Source organism: Periplaneta americana, chromosome 16, assembly GCF_040183065.1.
Source record: "Periplaneta americana isolate PAMFEO1 chromosome 16, P.americana_PAMFEO1_priV1, whole genome shotgun sequence".
In the NCBI taxonomy this organism is placed as follows: Eukaryota; Metazoa; Arthropoda; class Insecta; order Blattodea; family Blattidae; genus Periplaneta; species Periplaneta americana.
In genome coordinates, this window is record NC_091132.1 from 150521285 (window position 1) to 150538642 (window position 17358).

Consider the following 17358-nt stretch of genomic DNA (forward strand, 5'->3'; position numbering starts at 1 on the left):
TTCACACAGTTTCAGAATATATTTCTTCTTGAAGTCTATGCTAGAGTGTTAGCACATACAGATGTGTTCTACAATATTCTTCAGACAAAAAGTCTAGACATAGCATACTACTTGCAAGAGGTATCAAAGTTAAAAAATACTATATCCGAGTTCAGACGTAGTGGGTTTCTGTCCATATGGAGTAATGTGGAAAATGAAAATTCTTCAGCCAATACAATGGAACCACCATTAAAGCGAAGAAAAGGAGATGATGAATTGAAATACAGGCAGCTGTACTACAGCATACTAGATCATATGCACATGGAAATTACTGACAGATTTTCTGATTATGGAAAGCTTCAGTTCACACATCTTCTAGATTCTCAAAAATTTTCTGCTTATAGAGAAAACTTCCCGAATGAGGCACTAAACAAATTATTTCAGTCCTATAACAGTCACTTTGATAAAGTACGTTTGAAAAATGAATTAAGTGTAATATATTCAGCAGAAGTCTTTGATTTTTCGAACAAACCTATCAATGAAATATTATCTGTCATATATGAAAACCAGCTGAACCAAGTTATTCCTGAAGTCCTTAAATTGGCAACATTAATTGTGACAATACCAGCTACGTCAGCATTGGTAGAAAGAACATTTTCTGCGTTGAAGAGAATAAAATCCTACTGTAGATCAACTCATACACAAGAACGTTTATCCGGCTTGGCACTGATGTCCACTGAAAAGTCATTTCTACAGAAACTTCGCAAGTGGCCCAACTGTAATTTCAATGACGAAGTCATCAAAGTATTTTCGTCCCAATCAAGACGTCTGGAATTCACATATAAATAGGTAAGGAATTTTATTATGGGGATTTTAAAATATATTTTGTGTAATAATAGGGTCAGTGGTAGCCCAGACCCTTAAACCAGTATAGCCACTGACTGACATGAGCCTGTCGCATTTAAGCACACTTAAATGCCATCGCCATCGACTTGGCCTGGGATCGAACCCGCAACCTCGAGCATAGAAGGCCAGTGCTATACCAACTACGCCAACCAGGCCGATTTTCGTGACACATCTTTCCATTTAGTAATGTTAATCTGTCTGGATCCTTGTTTTTTGTTTACATTTATTTAGCCAATCAATATCTACCGTAGAAATCATTACTGTTTTGCAGTCATCCATTAGTTGTAATAGATCAATCGAAAACTGACACATAGAATTTAAGTACCCAGTATTTGTAAAGAGAACAAACTTCCGTGCAATAAATCTCAATATGATGTAAACAGCTCGATACACTAGAAGTGACGAGTGACACAAACCATTGTTCCAACCAAGATATTCATGGTTGTAACTCACGTAGAAGCGCCTCTGATACAGATATTGATAAATGATTTTTGTTAAAGCTGTGTAAGACCATACAGAGCATTATTCTATTAAAAACTCAATTTTGAAGAATTGTAACATAGACCGTTATTCAACCCAATGCTTCAATTATATATCACAAATATTTCCATTCCTAAATAATGTTTATGTCTTACTTGTCTGTCTTTTCTTAGAATTTTCCTAAATTGCTTACACTTTTTTTTTACTCTTGATTATTAGTGTGCATGACGCATCTCAGGTACTAATAAAATAAATTGTCTCACTTATATGATTGTGATTTCATACAACTACAATACTTTACTTCCAAGCGAGTAGAGCAACAAGTTAATATTAGAAGATTCAATATTCCGAAATTAAAGGACGAGGAAACTAAGCAACATTATCAGGTCGAAATTTCAAATAGGTTTATTAGCAAGTACCGACGAAGTTGAGGAAGAATTAGATGTTAATAGCGAGTGGGAAAATATCCGCGATAATATCAAAATTGCAGCTGAACAGAGCATAGGTTATTATGAAACTAAGAAAAAGAAACCGTGATTTGATGAAGATTGTTGCATAGTAGTACAAAGAAGGAAACAGGCAAAATTGAAATTCTTACAGGATCCAGTTGAGGCGAATAGAGATGATTATTAAAAAAAAAAACGGGAAGCAAATCGTACACGTAGGAATAAAAAAAGAGATTACTTAAAGGAAAAACTGGATGAGGTAAAAATAAAAACATTAGAGATTTATATAAGGGCATAAAGGAATTTAATAATGGTTTTCAGGCAAGGGTAAACATGATCAAGGATGAGAATGGTGACTTGCTTGCAGACTCTCATTCAATCCTGAACAAATAGAAAAACTATTTTGGGCAACTACTAAATATACGTAGGCCAAATAGTAATGATCGGGACGAAATTGAAATACAAACTGCTGAGCCATTTATACCCGAACCCACACTTTCTGAAGTCGAAATTGCGATAGAAAATCTGAAAAATTATAAGTCTCCAGGTATCGATCAAATGCCAGCAGGATTAATACAAGAGGGTGGAAGCGCATTAGCTAACGAAATTTATAAGCTTGTACTTGCTATTTGGGAAAAGGAAACTGTACAAAAACAATGGAAGGAGTCCATAATCGTACCTATCTTTAAGAAGGGGGACAAGACTAACTGCAGTTACTTTCGAGGCATATCACTTTTGTTGACGTCATAGGTACAAAATTTTGTCCAATATTCTTTTGAGAAGATTAACTCCATACGTAGATGAAATTATTGGGGATCATCAGTGTGGTTTTAGGCGTAATAGATCAACTATTGATCAGATATTTTGTATTCGACAGATAATGGAGAAAAAAAGGGAGTATAAGCGTACAGTGCATCAGTTATTCATAGATTTCAAAAAGGCATATGACTCGATTACCACATAAGTTTTATATAATATTCTTATTGAATTTGGTATTCCCAAGAAACTAGTTCGGTTAATTAAAATGTGTCTCAGTGAAAGATACAGCAGAGTCCATACAGGTCAGTTTCTGTCAGATGCGTTTCCAATGCACTTTGGGCTAAAGCAAGGAGATGCACTATCACCTTTACTTTTTAACTTTGCTCTAGAGTATGCCATTAGGAAAGTTCAGGATAACAGAGAGGGTTTGGAATTGAACAGGTTAAATCAGTTGCTTGCCTATGCGGATGACGTGAATATGTTAGGAGAAAATCCACAAACGATTAAGGAAAATATGGGAATTTTACTTGAAGCAAGTAAAGAAGTAGGTTTGGAAGTAAATCCCGATAAGACAAAGTATATGATTATGTCTCATGACGAGAATATTGTAATATTGTACGAAATGGAAATATAAATATTGGAAATTTATCCTTTGAGGAGGTGGAAAAATTAAAATACCTGGGAGCAACAGTAACAAATAACAAATGATACTCGGGAGGAAATTAAACACAGAATATGGGAAATGCCTGTTATTATTCGGTTGAGAAGTTTTAATCATCTAGTCTGTTTTCAAAACATCTGAAAGTTAGAATTTATAAAGCAGTTATATTACCAGTTGTTCTTTATGGTTGTGAAACTTGGACTCTCACTTTGAGAGAGGAACACAGTTTAAGGGTGTTTGAGAATAAGGTGCTTCGGAAAATATTTGGGCCTAAGAGGGATGAAGTTACAGGAGAATGGAGAAAGTTACACAACACAGAACTGCATGCATTGTATTCTTCACCTGACATAATTATGAGGATTAAATCCAGACGATTGAGATGGGCAGGGCATGTAGCAGGTATGGGCGAATCCAGAAATACATATAGAATGTTAGTTGGGAGGCTGGAGGGAAAAAGACATTTGGAGAGGCCGAGACATAGATGGGAAGATAATATTAAAATGGATTTGAGGGAGGTGGGATATGATGATAGAGACTGGATTAATCCTGCTCAGGACAGGGACCAATGGCGGGCTTATGTGAGGGCGGCAATGAACCTCCGGGTTCCTTAAAAGCCGTAAGTAAGTACAATACTTTACTTACAGTAACACTTTCTGCATCTGTGCCTGAGAGCTGAGTAGTCACACATTTATATGCAGTCTTTTACAGAGAAGCACACGGCTATCCCGTAACTTGATAATCATAATTTGCATATATTAATCGATTCTTATTAGAAGGTCAAATAATTGAATTAGTATGAACAATTGCCCCTGCAGTAATTTTAATTTTTATTAAGATGAAACAATTGTTTCATCTTAATAACTATTCAAAAGATTGCTCCCTTAATATTAATTTCATATTCATTAACCATAAGCATATTTATATGAACCATTATCTTAATATCAGTTGTTATTGGAATCCTGTTAATAGCTTTATTGCTAAGAACTCTGTATTAATAACAACACCAACATGTTTCTTGTGTGAGTGGGATAGTAGGGCTAGGTCTATGCAGTGGAAGGGGAGACAGTGGACAAACAGAAAGAAATCAGAATCTGGTGAAACATTGTTGAAGTACCATTGTGTGTATTATTGTAGCTGTAATTTCGGTGATGTGAAAGTGAAAGACTGGTGTCCTTAACTACACTAGAATATATGAACTAACAAACGGACGAACAAACAAACAGATAAATAAATGAATAAATAAATAAAATATGCAAATTAATATTACATAATGACTTGCTAAACGTGATGAGCGGTTTGCAGAAAAACTCTTGGAATGAACTGAAAATGGTAATACATAATTTCCTAGGGAATTACAAAGACTTCAATAATTATAAAGAAACTGTAGAAATTAAGTTGAAGGGTTTCAAGTCCCAAGGCTGCATTATAAGTGTATGCATGTCCATTTTCTTTATAATCAAGGCACTTTTAGTGAAGAATATGAAGAAAGGTTTGAACAATACTTATGGAAACCAGATATCAAGAGAAATGGAGTGTGAATGTGATAACTGATTATTGCTGGATGATTCAGGTAGACAGTTCTTCTGCAGCTGCTTCTGGCCAGTCAAGAAAACGGACACTTCAAACACAATGAACTCTCTATGTAAAGACTCGCACACCACACTCACCTTTCGACGAAAACCTCGTCCTCTACCGTTACTTCCACCCTTGGGTCCTCATTGAAGTCACTCTGCACTTCCTACAAATACAGAGCAAATAAAACAAAAAGACAGCACAGTTTACATTAACAAAAGCGCATTGATTTGAGTTGCCACACAACTGCATTTAAGTCGTATTAGGCCTAGTAGAATTTTAGCCAATAAAAGCAGGCTGCTGAGAAGGGGGGGACAGAGGAGGCAAGTGCATATGGGCCCGTGAGCAGTAAGGGCCCGTCAGATTGAGTCTGATTACTTTTCATTATCACGAATAATTATTCACAGATATACACTGGTACTATAAAATTTTGTAAGAACATGAATCTGACATATTAACCAACAATAGTAGAATTAATACAAATTACCACTTCATTATGTTTATATAATAGAATATCGGTTTTCCACATTAACAATCATCGACACGACACTTGAGGGCTCTGGAATTTGCCTGAAATATGTTCCACGTTCAATTGGCTTGTCCTCTTAACTACCAACCCCTGCTGGCCCACCGCAATATGCTAGTGGACTCTCCCAAATCCGCAGGATCACGTTTCCTTTTCAGTAGTGCCCACATAATATTACGTTTCGTGACGAAACTTTCGTCTTTTCGTTGTCGTTTTTCTAGTAAATTCTGTTCATTAGTGTCACCAGTGGACAATGGACAAGTAGAAGAATAAGTGAGGAGCTGAGAAGCGCAAGGAGAGACAGAAAAATTGGAAGATATTAAGAAAGGGGGTAGAACTTTGTTCGAAGTTGGTGTGAAATTGAGCGATGTTGGAAAACCATAAAGTAGCAGACAAATTGTGTCATTGAATGTGTTGTTCGAAAACAAGAGCCTTTCCAAAACAGTATTACAGTATTTTCAAAACTCAAGAATGGAGAATGTGTTCCCAGAGACTGGCTAGTGTGGAGTGAAACAAATCAGGGAAAATAGTACAGTGTCTGATTTGTTTCACTCCACAGTAGCCAGTCTCTGGGAACACTTTCTCCATTCTTGAGTTTTGAAAACAATACTGCAAAGGCTCTTGTTCCGTCACTTAGAAGGTTATTAGGCAGGTTGGGGGTACTTTTTCGAACAACGCATTCAATGACACTTACAATTTGTCTGCCACTTTTTAGTTTTCCAAGGTCGCATGTTACTTGCCATGACTCACGAGTTAGGAACTGGTGTGTGTGAATTTGTTTCACTTGCACGTATTAGCACATCATTTTTACTATTGTTTGCTTGTTCTGATTCAATACTACTGTTATCAGAATTTTTTTCTAAACAGACACAACCATCAGTATTCACTTCTAAGAATGAACTGTCTTCATTTTTGACAGCCTGAACAGACAGACTTGAGATTGGTTTATTTTCTGCATCTTCACAAGCAACACTCAATTTCACACCAACTTCAAACAAAATAAAGGAAATAAAAATGTATTCAGAGTAACAATGTGTCAAGAAAGACTGAGTAACCTTGGCCTCCTTAGTCTGGAAAGCGATCTTGCTAAGTCTTTAAATTTTGATGATATAATTGATGATTTTGCATCAGTGAAGTCAAGGAGAGTTGTTTGTTGATGATGGCCTGCAAGTCAGAACTTACGGCTGTTTAAGAATAGTGTTTTATGGAATGAAACGAAACAAACGACAACGAAAAGACGAAAGTTTCGTCACGAAACATACTATGTAGGCCCTACTGAAAAAGAAGCGTAATATACTGTGCCAATGTGAAGTTTTGCTAAAAGTTTTCAATGTAACAAAAGTGTATATTTTTAGATTCGTATCTGTGTGTGAGGTTATCTTTTATTTATTTCGCAAATAATTATTATGGTCAGAATAACTGTTAAATTGTCATCTTTTTAATGGGGCCTGAGCACATTGCACAGGGGCCCATAAATCCTGTCGGCGGCCCTGAATATAAGACAATTATTCTTGGGGCATATATTTTATGGGGCACATATTTCCATTCTAGAACATCGTTTTTCAACCTTTTTCAACTTGTGGCACACTAAAGATGTACCAGTAATTTAAAATGCTGTGGCACACTCATATAATTTGTTGTTACCAAGCAGGAGAGAAATTTCGAGGGTTTTTAGGAGGAAATGAGTATACTATAAAATACAAATAAAAGAGGTATATCTATATGCATTAATATATTAAATATAATATTATTAATTTTATATTAATTATTTATGAGGCAACATACCGGGGAATGATAATATTATGAATGGTGAAAAGGCTCATATTGCAAAATACAATGAGAAGAGAAATATAATACATATTACTCACAAATAGAAATAACACAAATTTTGTATTTTTATTTAAAGTTTATGATAGGAAAGCAAAATTTAACGACAGAAAATTATTACAATGCAATACTAGTAGACACTGGAAAAGATTCAAAAACGGGCTCTCAAGTGTTGTCGTAATAATTCACCATTAAAATGGGACACACTCACGGACCGGAGAACGCGAATTCGATTATGCTCAATGTTCAAAACATACAGAGGTGAGCCTGCCTGGAGCGAAATAAAAAATAGGTTGCAGCCGCCAAATTACTCTTCAAGGAACGACCACTCATATAAATTGAGGGAAAGAAGACAGAGGACGGACACTGGAAAGTTTTCTTTTCTCAATCGTACTATCAAGGACTGGAATGCTTTACCTGCAGACTTACTAAAGTCTTTAACAATAACCAAAAATGTATTTAAAAATAGGCTTAAGGACCTTACTAATAGACGGTAGTATATTATACACACTAGTTAAAGGGTTTAATTCATATCTTGTTATTTGAAGTGTTCTGTCAGTGAGGAAGTGTGTTGTGTCACTGAAGTGTGTAGTGTCAGTGAAGTCTATTGTGTAAGTGAAGTGTGTTGGTGTCAGTGAAGTGGCTATGCAAAGTATTCGAACAGTGAAATGGTTAGAAGTGTTAGTGAAATCAGGTAGAATCAGTGCAGTAAGTGAGTTGACAGCGAAATAAGTGTAGTGTCGAAAGGTACTTGAGCAGATATGAACCTGTCAGACTCGTGGGTCGTAGTTCGAGCTTAGGGTTAAGATGCAAATTAGATTTACTTTAAATGTTATTTTTAGTGACCATGCTTCATTTTAATTTAGGATGCTATTACTATTAATATTTTATTATTATTATTATTATTATTATTATTATTATTATTAACTATTGTTTTTTATTGTGTTTATTATTAATTGTCATTATTGAGTGTAATTAGTTACCACTGCCACCGGGTATATACCCATTTGCAGTGTGAATAAATACATACTACTATTATAGTGTGATCATTATGCGTGTTCCTTGTATTTGTTACTTAGGAAATTTGAAAACATACTTATCATTACATGTTTTTCTAAGGCATTTAATGCACTAAACATTTTCTTTCATAAAGACAAGTACAATACGATATATTTTAAGATTGGCATGATATTCTAATTTTACTGATTTGGCTACTCTAGATGAGCGTCAGTCATTCTCTTCTCTGCTGGAACACCTACTGTATAGTGTTTACAAGACTGAGTTGACCCGCATTCGGTATTCTGTCGCATACCAGCGGATCTTTCGAGTATGCCATGGCAAACTGGAGGAAAATGGCTGTTATAGAATAACTATTAAACTACTGTATAATAGCAGAAATGATCTATTAACGAATAATTCAATTTCAAGTCACAAATTTGGTGGATTATGTACATGGCTTATTTTACGACACTTTATCAACTGCAATGGTTATATAATGTCTTAGTGAAATGAAGGTTATGATGCCAGCGAAATGAATCAAACATCCATCATCGAACATTACCCAGCATTTCGTCTCAATGGTTTAAGAAATAACCCCAGTAAAAACATCAAACAGGTAACTTGTCCCCACCAGTATCTGGAAACCGGTGCGCCAATTTTACAGTCAGACTTGGTAATCGTAACACCACATCTTTAGACAAAAATTCGTACAATTCCCCTTTTCCTGACAATGTCTAATGCTACGTTTACACGGCGACAGTTTAGAGAAGAGAGCTAGAGATTATATCTGAGTATCACCGTGTAAACGGTTGTGAGAGCAGGTATCTCGTTGACTCTAATAACTAAATAGAGAGTCTAAATAGAGCGGCCTTGAAAACTGCTCTCACCGTGTAAATACCCTGAACAGAGAACTCGCATATACTCTCAGCTCTCATTATAGCTACTCTAAATTAGTCAGCTAAGTTGAACTTTTTCATTCACTTTCGCGACTGTTGAGTACGAGATTATGCAAACTTGCGCATAACTCTTGAAATACAGGTCTAAAGTAATAATCATGCTACGTTTGCACGGTGACAGTTCAGAGCGAAGTTCTGAAGAATCATGAGAGCTCTCTAATGGAGTGTTTACACGGTGACAGAATATAGCTTCTCTAAACCCATTAGCGAGCTCTCATGAGACTTATATAATTCTAAACTCTAAGTTACTCTTCGGACCGTTTACATGGTGCAGACAGTTTAGAGTGAGAGAAAGTGTTGAGAGAGAGCATTTAGAGAAGAATAGGCTGGTCAGTGCGTTTTTATGACATCATCATCCATCTAACTTCTGAGCAGTGTGTCAGCAGTTGTGTAACCTGACCGAGCATAGCACTTGCCTTACTAATATTGTTGGGTGAGTCATTATTTATTTATTCGTATAGAATACTATAATTTACGAAGGACGGAGTTGATAGTCTTGATCAAAAATGTGCAAATTATAGCTGAAGTCGGCACACATGTAATTTACATTCTATGAATCAGAGATGCATGAAAATAGTACCATTGGTAAGTTGTGTTAACATTGTTTCCCTATTTGATAACACGCCTCATAATAGTGCATATAAACAAATTTGTTCATTGTTGAGGCGAAATGGCTGCTATAGACGACAGAAGAGCTTAATTTTCATGTGAACCAGTGGGTTATTAATGTGCAAAAGCATTACCGAAAAAAGTTTGGTACAGATCCACCCAGTGGGCCTAAAATCCGTAAATGGTACACAGATTTAAAGGCACGATTCTTCGCAAGCGGTTCCGACTCCATCCATACCTAATACAGTTGCTGCAAGCCCTAATACCAGAGGACAATGTGCTACGAAGAAATTTTTGCACAAATATGTAGACTTTAATTGAAAACGATGATGAATTTATTCGTTCCGTGATGTTTTCTGACGACGTCACTTTTCAACTTTTTGGTAAGGTGAACAGACATAACCTCAGAATCTGAAGATCGGAAAATCCGCGTACCTACGTGGAACTTGACTATAGGCTTGATGTGTGCCGTGTTACTAAGGAGGGGGGACACATTGAACATCTTTAAGTAAAGGAACTAAACGTTTGGAGTTTCTCTTTCCATTGGTACTATTTTCATGCACCTCAGATTCATAGCACGTAAATTACATGTGTTCGAAACCGGAAAGGTCTTTTGTAGGAACCCTGTACAAAGACAATTTTCAGGCTTCCTGATGAAAGAAAGGCAACGGATGCAGCTGAAGAAGTGGTTCTTGAGAAGAAGAAAAAGAAGAAGATGTGCTTTGTGCCACCCAAAATTAAAGAGGAAAAAAGAATATTCTTGCTACAAGGGCCAATGTTAAAAAAAGTGTGCAGAATTTGCGATGAAAATGACTGATTGCGTTTAAGCTCCTCAAAAGAGACCGAGTGTTCAAAGAAAAAAAAAAAAAAACAATAATTTTTCACATAACATCGTTCATCTTCTTTCATTACCTATATTGTGTTTATAGTGGTTTTACTAATTCAGTGTAATAGTTGTGCCTATTTCGTTTTGTTAAATTATAACTATATTCTTGTTAACAGATACCGGTACAGACCCCACTGTACGAGTTATGTGACTTGTTTGTAATGCACTAGGTGAGCGTTATTATTATTAACATGATGCATTATCAATAGTATTAATGGAATATAGAAAATATTCCACATCAAGTGAATGGTGATAATTGCACAGTACTAATAATAATAATAATAATAATAATAATAATAATAATAATAATAATAATAATAAAACAATAGTGATAATAACATAATAGTGATATTATTATTATTATTATTATTATTATTATTATTATTATTATTATTATTATTATTATTATTATTGTCATTATTACAGTTCGCACATACTGGAGGTCATGGACCTTTCGCTGTACCTCCTCCAGCAAATAAATAAGCAAGAATAAAACCCACAAACCACTAAAACAATGGACCTTGCTAAAATTACGGCCAAATTACAATAAATTAACACAACTAAAAACCAAATTCAGACGCCTGAACAGTCTCAGCTAATTTTGACAATTCCTGATTTCTCAAGGCCCTTATTCTTGTAATTCTTGTTAAACACATTCCACAAACAACTTTCCAATTCATATGCTTCAATCAAATCTTCGTGTCTTCGACACTCTATTGTTTTTGGCCGTCATTTATACTGCTTCTGTCGCGAGAGTTTATGAAAAAGTTCAACTGAGTTGAATAATTTAGAGTAGCCCACACCGACTACAGCTGACCTCCTTAAACAATCTTTTACTTCCCACCCCACTAACCTTAAGGTAGCACACGTCAACACTCAAAGCGTTATTTGTCATTTCAATGAATTCTATTCCATATTCGCTCCAAATGATATGCATGCAATTCTAATTTCCGAAAGCTGGTTGAAACCTACACTGTCCTCTTCTCTTGTAGATATTAATGGTGTCGAAATGACAGAACAGGCAAAGGGGGTGGCGGTGTAGCAGCTTACATTAGATCTGATCTTCGACCTAAAGTTATTCTTCATTCTCCCTCAGAGTACAGTGCACGGCCTGAATATTTATTTATTGAAATTTTTGCAAGTCTACAAAAGTGTCTTCTGTGCGTTGTCTATATACCACCGAAGATAAATCATTTAACTGACGTAGAAAATTCACTTTTAGACATTTTGCCGCTTTATGAACACGTTGTAGTAATGGGTGACTGTAACAACAATCTTCTAGTAACGTCCCCTTCCAGTGTACAGCTCTCAAACATGTTTGCGGCCTGCAATATGACAATTCTACCGCTCCAAGCCACTCATCACACAGAGACTGCAGAAACACTACTAGACATCATAGCAACTACAAATCCCCACAAAATAATAACGCACGGACAACTACCGGCACCTGGGATTTCTGCACATGATATTATATTTGTAGAGTATTCATTGCAGTGTCCTAAGGCAACACCAAAACGCATTCAGTATAGGGATCTGCGACATATCAACGACGCCTCTTTAATTTCTGACGCGTTATTACTGCCATGGCGTGATGTTTGGACTCTCCGTACAGTAGACGAAAAAGTACAAGCTTTTAACAACCTTGTTATTACATTATATGACAAACATGCCCCAATAAAAACTAGACGCATTACGAGACCTCCAGCTCCCTGGATGACTACAGAAATCCGATCATTGATGAGAGACAGAGACGAAGCTTTTCGGAAATTCAAGAGACTAAAAAGTGACATAGATTTCTTGCGGTACAAGCGACTAAGAAATATGACAACACAGACGATTAGAAATGCTAAGCTTAGACATGCTTACAGCCTCATTGAACCTGATATTAGAGCATCCGATATGTGGAGAAATGTTAGGTCAATGGGACTGGGACAATCTAAGTCACAAATTGACAATACTATTTGTCTAGATGATTTAAACAATTACTTCACATCCACCACTCCCCACGCACCTGACGCCGCAACGAAACAACAGACTATTAATGAATTAATCTCTACACCCGCCCCAGCACGAGACAAGTTCTTCTTTTCCTACATAACACCTTCTGACGTAAAATCAGCACTAAAGCGCATCAAGTCAAAATCACAAGGAGTAGACAATATAAATATAGAACTTCTGAACAAAATTATGGACATAATTCTTCCGACACTAACCCATATATTCAATGCATCCATAATGACTTCACATTACCCAGACATATGGAAAAAGGCTATTGTTCGTCCCCTTCCTAAAATTAAGTTACCTGTAACACCTAATGACTATAGACCAATTAGTATTCTTCCTGTTCTCTCAAAAGCTTTGGAAAGAATTGTGCACAAACAACTGACAGATTAACTCAATACTCACAATATTCTTGACCCTTACCAATCAGGCTTCAGAACGGGACACAGCACATCGACTGCACTGCTTAAAGTGACTGAGGATATACGTGAAGCTTTAGACAAAGGACAGATCACAATACTAACACTTTTAGACTACTCCAAAGCCTTCGACACTTACTAATTGCAAAATTAAGAGTACTGGATTTTTCTGATAATGCGTTAGCGTGGATGGACTCCTATCTTCGTGAACGCCAACAGTGCGTGTCTATTAATAATCGTTATTCCACTTGGCGTACCACGAAGACTGGCGTACCACAAGGCTCTGTCCTAGGACCTTTACTATTTTCTATTTATATTAATGATATTTCTTCTAATCTAACATCCTGCCGACACCATATTTATGCTGACGACATACAAATCTATCTGCATACTCGACCTAACTACATAAATGACGCCATAACTAAAGTTAATGATGACTTGAATTCTATATCCATACGGTCGAAAACGCACGGACTTAATTTAAATGCAAGTAAATCGCAGGCAATCTTAATAGAACATCAAAGATCGAAGTGTGACAAACAAAATTTGCCACCGATAATTGTAAATAATACTACTATTCCATACAGTACGACTGTGAAGAACCTTGGTATTTATATGGATTGTCACCTGGAATGGAATGAACAAGTGAATCACACTTCCAAAAAAATATTTTCCATTATTCACTCATTAAAGCGACTGAAGAACTTCCTTCCTGATAAATTAAAATTAATCCTTGTACAAACACTCGTGATGCCACACTTTGACTACTGCGATATTATATTAAGTAACCTAAATGCAAATTTGAGCAACAGGCTACAACGTGTGCATAATGCGTGCGTCCGTTATATTTGTAATATTCGTAAGTATGATCATGTTTCCCCGTCTTTCCAAACTCTGTCTTGGCTAAGGCTAAGCGATCGACGAGCCCTGCATTCTCTTGTTCTCTTATTTCAAATTCTGCGCACCGCTACCCCAATATATTTGGCTTCTCGTTTTCAAAATTTATCCTCATATCATCAGCTAAGTACAAGATCTCATCATAACAATTTACTCATTATACCCTACCATAAGACATCTTTATATTCTTCATCCTATACAGTTTCAGTTGCTAGAAATTGGTACTCGCTTCCGAGTGATATAAGGGGTTGTTGGACAATAGCTTCATTTAGGTCAAAATTACATAAATTCTTACTTAACAGATGAATTGCTGATTAATATTTGTTACTTATAATGAAACTAACATCTGTCCATTCTTATTATTATTATCTTTAATTTCTCTAAATAGATTTACAAAACCTCTAATGGCAATTACATTAATATTCTCATTATAGAAATAGAAATATATATATTCTCCCTGTAACATAGTCCTAGTAAGCTTATATTAAATTAATTTTCATCATTTTACTAGCTATCTCAAATATTAAATTAATTATAATTCATTGAATTAAATTAGCTCATAAATTAAGTTACTACTTTACCTTATAGATTTATCTAAATTTAAATAAATGTGTAGTGAAGATTATTGCTGGAGAACCTTTTAAGTGTAGTGAAAATATTTGTAATTTAAATTTATGTATTGTATTGATTAAGGCTGGTTGAGTGGAAGAGAAGGCCTTATGGCCTTAACTCTGCCAGCGAAAATAAAACATTATTATTATTATTATTATTATTATTATTATTATTATTATTATTATAATAATGAGAGTTGAGAGCATATGCGAGTTCTCTGTCCAGGGTGTTTACACGGCGAGAGCAGTTTTCAAGGCCGCTCTATTTAGTCTCTCTAATATCTAATTAGAGTCAACGAGATACCTACTCTCAAAACCGTTTACATGGTGATATAGCTCGAACGGAACCTGGTGAAGCTTGACCTTGATGGAGAAACCAGTTCTACGGGCGGTTAAGAGTGGACGGGGTAACGCTTGTTCAGTCTCGCTTGCATCTCGTCACATAACATCGGTCGGTAGTCGATCCCACACCACAATACTGTTCTCTCCCTCCAAGTTTCACCAGGTTCCGCAAGAGCTATACTCAACTATAATTTCTAGCCCTTTCTTCTCTAAACTCTCGCCGTGTAAATGTAGAGACGCAATTCTGCCACTCAGAGCGCTGTTCGGTTCTAGATATTTGTAGCAGAACACTTATTGACATTGACATTTGGGGCAATTAAAGGACTCATTGTTGCGTATTAAATGCTTCGTACAATATTTTATGGTCAATAGACTAAGTTCAAAACTTCTACGTATCAATTATATTAAAATAAATGGTTGTCATTTTTGATATGAAAAGATAGTACATATTATAAACTCAGGCACTACCTTCCTGTTGTTCAATTCATACACCATACCTTTTCGAACATAATGAAAGAAACTTAATACATTTTACATGAGCAATGTAATCTACCATTTTCATATGTTTATTTATTATTATTATTATTATTATTATTATTATTCATAATTTATTCTGTTTTCTAGTCTGGTGTCAAAAAATCTGAAAGTTAGAATTTATAAAACAGTTATATTACCGGTTGTTCTGTATGGTTGTGAAACTTGGACTCTCACTCTGAGAGAGGAACATAGGTTAAGGGTGTTTGAGAATAAGGTGCTTAGGAAAATATTTGGGGCTAATCAGGATGAAGTTACAGGAGAATGGAGAAAGTTACACAACGCAGAACTGCACGCATTGTATTCTTCACCTGACATAATTAGGAACATTAAATCCAGACGTTTGAGATGGGCAGGGCATGTAGTACATATGGGCAAATCCAGAAATGCATATAGAGTGTTCGTTGGGAGACCGGAGGGAAAAAGACCTTTGGGGAGGCCGAGACGTAGATGGGAGGATAACATTAAAATGGATTTGAGGGAGGTGGGATATGATGATAGAGACTGGATTAATCTTGCACAGGATAGGGACTTATATGAGGGCGGGCTTATGTGAGGGCAGAATGAACCTTCGGGTTCATTAAAAGCCATTTGTAAGTAAGTAAGTGAATTTATTCTGTTAAGAACAATAAAATAATGTGTTTTGGGTATAAACCTGTTGCTAGGAAGCGTAATGTGGCCAACAGCCTTTCCTTTATACTAATGGCAATCCTCATAGTTGTGTCTTTTTTGAAAATTACAGGTCCGATGTGTAAGCTCCATGCATGTTCAGGCGAGATATCCAGGGTTTTTCCCACGTAGATCTATTTCTCCTCTGTCTTCTTCAATTCAGAAGAACTGCACAATACAGCAGCAGAAAAACGTTGTGTTTCTGCCATAGTTGTAAACGCACTGACCAGCCTGTTCTTTTCTACATGCTCGTAACACTTTCCCTCACTCTAAACTGTGTGCACCATGTAAATGGTCCGGAGAGTAACATTAGAGTTTAGAGTTATATAAATCTCATGAGAGCTCGCTAATGGGTTTAGAGAAGCTATATTCTGTCACCGTGTAAACACTCCTTTAGAGAGCTCTCCTGATACTTTAGATCTTCTCTCGCTCTAAACTGTCGCCGTGTAAACCTAGCATTATACTATTTCATTGTATGGCTTCAACTTTTTACATAACAAGGTATACACTGGTCTGGTTCAGAAAATTCGTTCAAACATTTCGTGAACTTGATAACTTTCCCGAGAATTCTAACTAAGTTGGTGTCTACTCAAAAGAAGTACATGAAAATTCAAATTCATTATGGTTATTTCTAGTCATTTTAAAATTGATAAATTGATGTTTCTAATTTTACGTTCCTATACCAGTATTAAAAATAATTGCACTTCGCTGAGAGAACAAGAGTAAATAAAATAAACAATAGTTCCATGCATACTGTACCTTCATGTATATATCAGAACATATTGCAGATTTTAGAACCTATTCTGAAATTCACTCAAAATCAGCTACATATTTTATCCTGAAATTACAAAATACCTTTTCTCTACGGGTAAGATAATGTTCTACAAGAAAAGATATACTGCAAATACGTAAATATTTAAAAACAAGAGGTGATAAAGAGATGAAGCCAGGAGATAATGTTTGTAGATAAATCTAAAGCAACATCAATTATTTGGAAACGGTAAAAAGCTTTAAGAATTTTAGACAAAGACACAGGAAGACAAAAAGAAGTCATGTCCTTAAGAACAACATTTTTTTCACACACACTGTTGGGATGCGTTTCTTGGCAACAATTAAAAGTAAGCATAACAATCAATTTCCTTTTCATATTTAAAACATGAACCGAGATAACACTCCAACACTAATTCTCTGCAACATGACATAACTAGTAATAAAAAAAATAGTGATAAGTTTTTTTGTCTCTATCATAGAGTAAAAGGCACTGCAATTACAGTTGTAA

The 17358-nt window shown here is 35.7% G+C and overlaps 2 protein-coding genes across 7 annotated transcripts in view; one reads left to right on the forward strand and one right to left on the reverse strand.

Annotated features, from left to right (window-relative positions):
* LOC138691317 (zinc finger protein ZFP2-like) overlaps nucleotides 1-17358 on the forward strand; it is a 499579-nt gene that overhangs the window by 234624 nt on the left and 247597 nt on the right. The gene's annotated exons all lie outside the window — the stretch shown is intronic.
* The window catches only part of LOC138691320 (zinc finger protein 235-like), an 83334-nt gene that overhangs the window by 60505 nt on the left and 5471 nt on the right, over nucleotides 1-17358 (reverse strand). For all 6 annotated transcript variants that reach the window (XR_011329819.1, XR_011329818.1, XM_069813200.1 and 3 more), the window contains one exon: nucleotides 4899-4969. Coding sequence is in view for 4 of the 6 variants with exons in the window: in XM_069813200.1 (XP_069669301.1) it covers nucleotides 4899-4969 (71 nt within the window). In the remaining 2 variants the exon portion in view is untranslated. The remainder of the gene's footprint in view (nucleotides 1-4898; nucleotides 4970-17358) is intronic.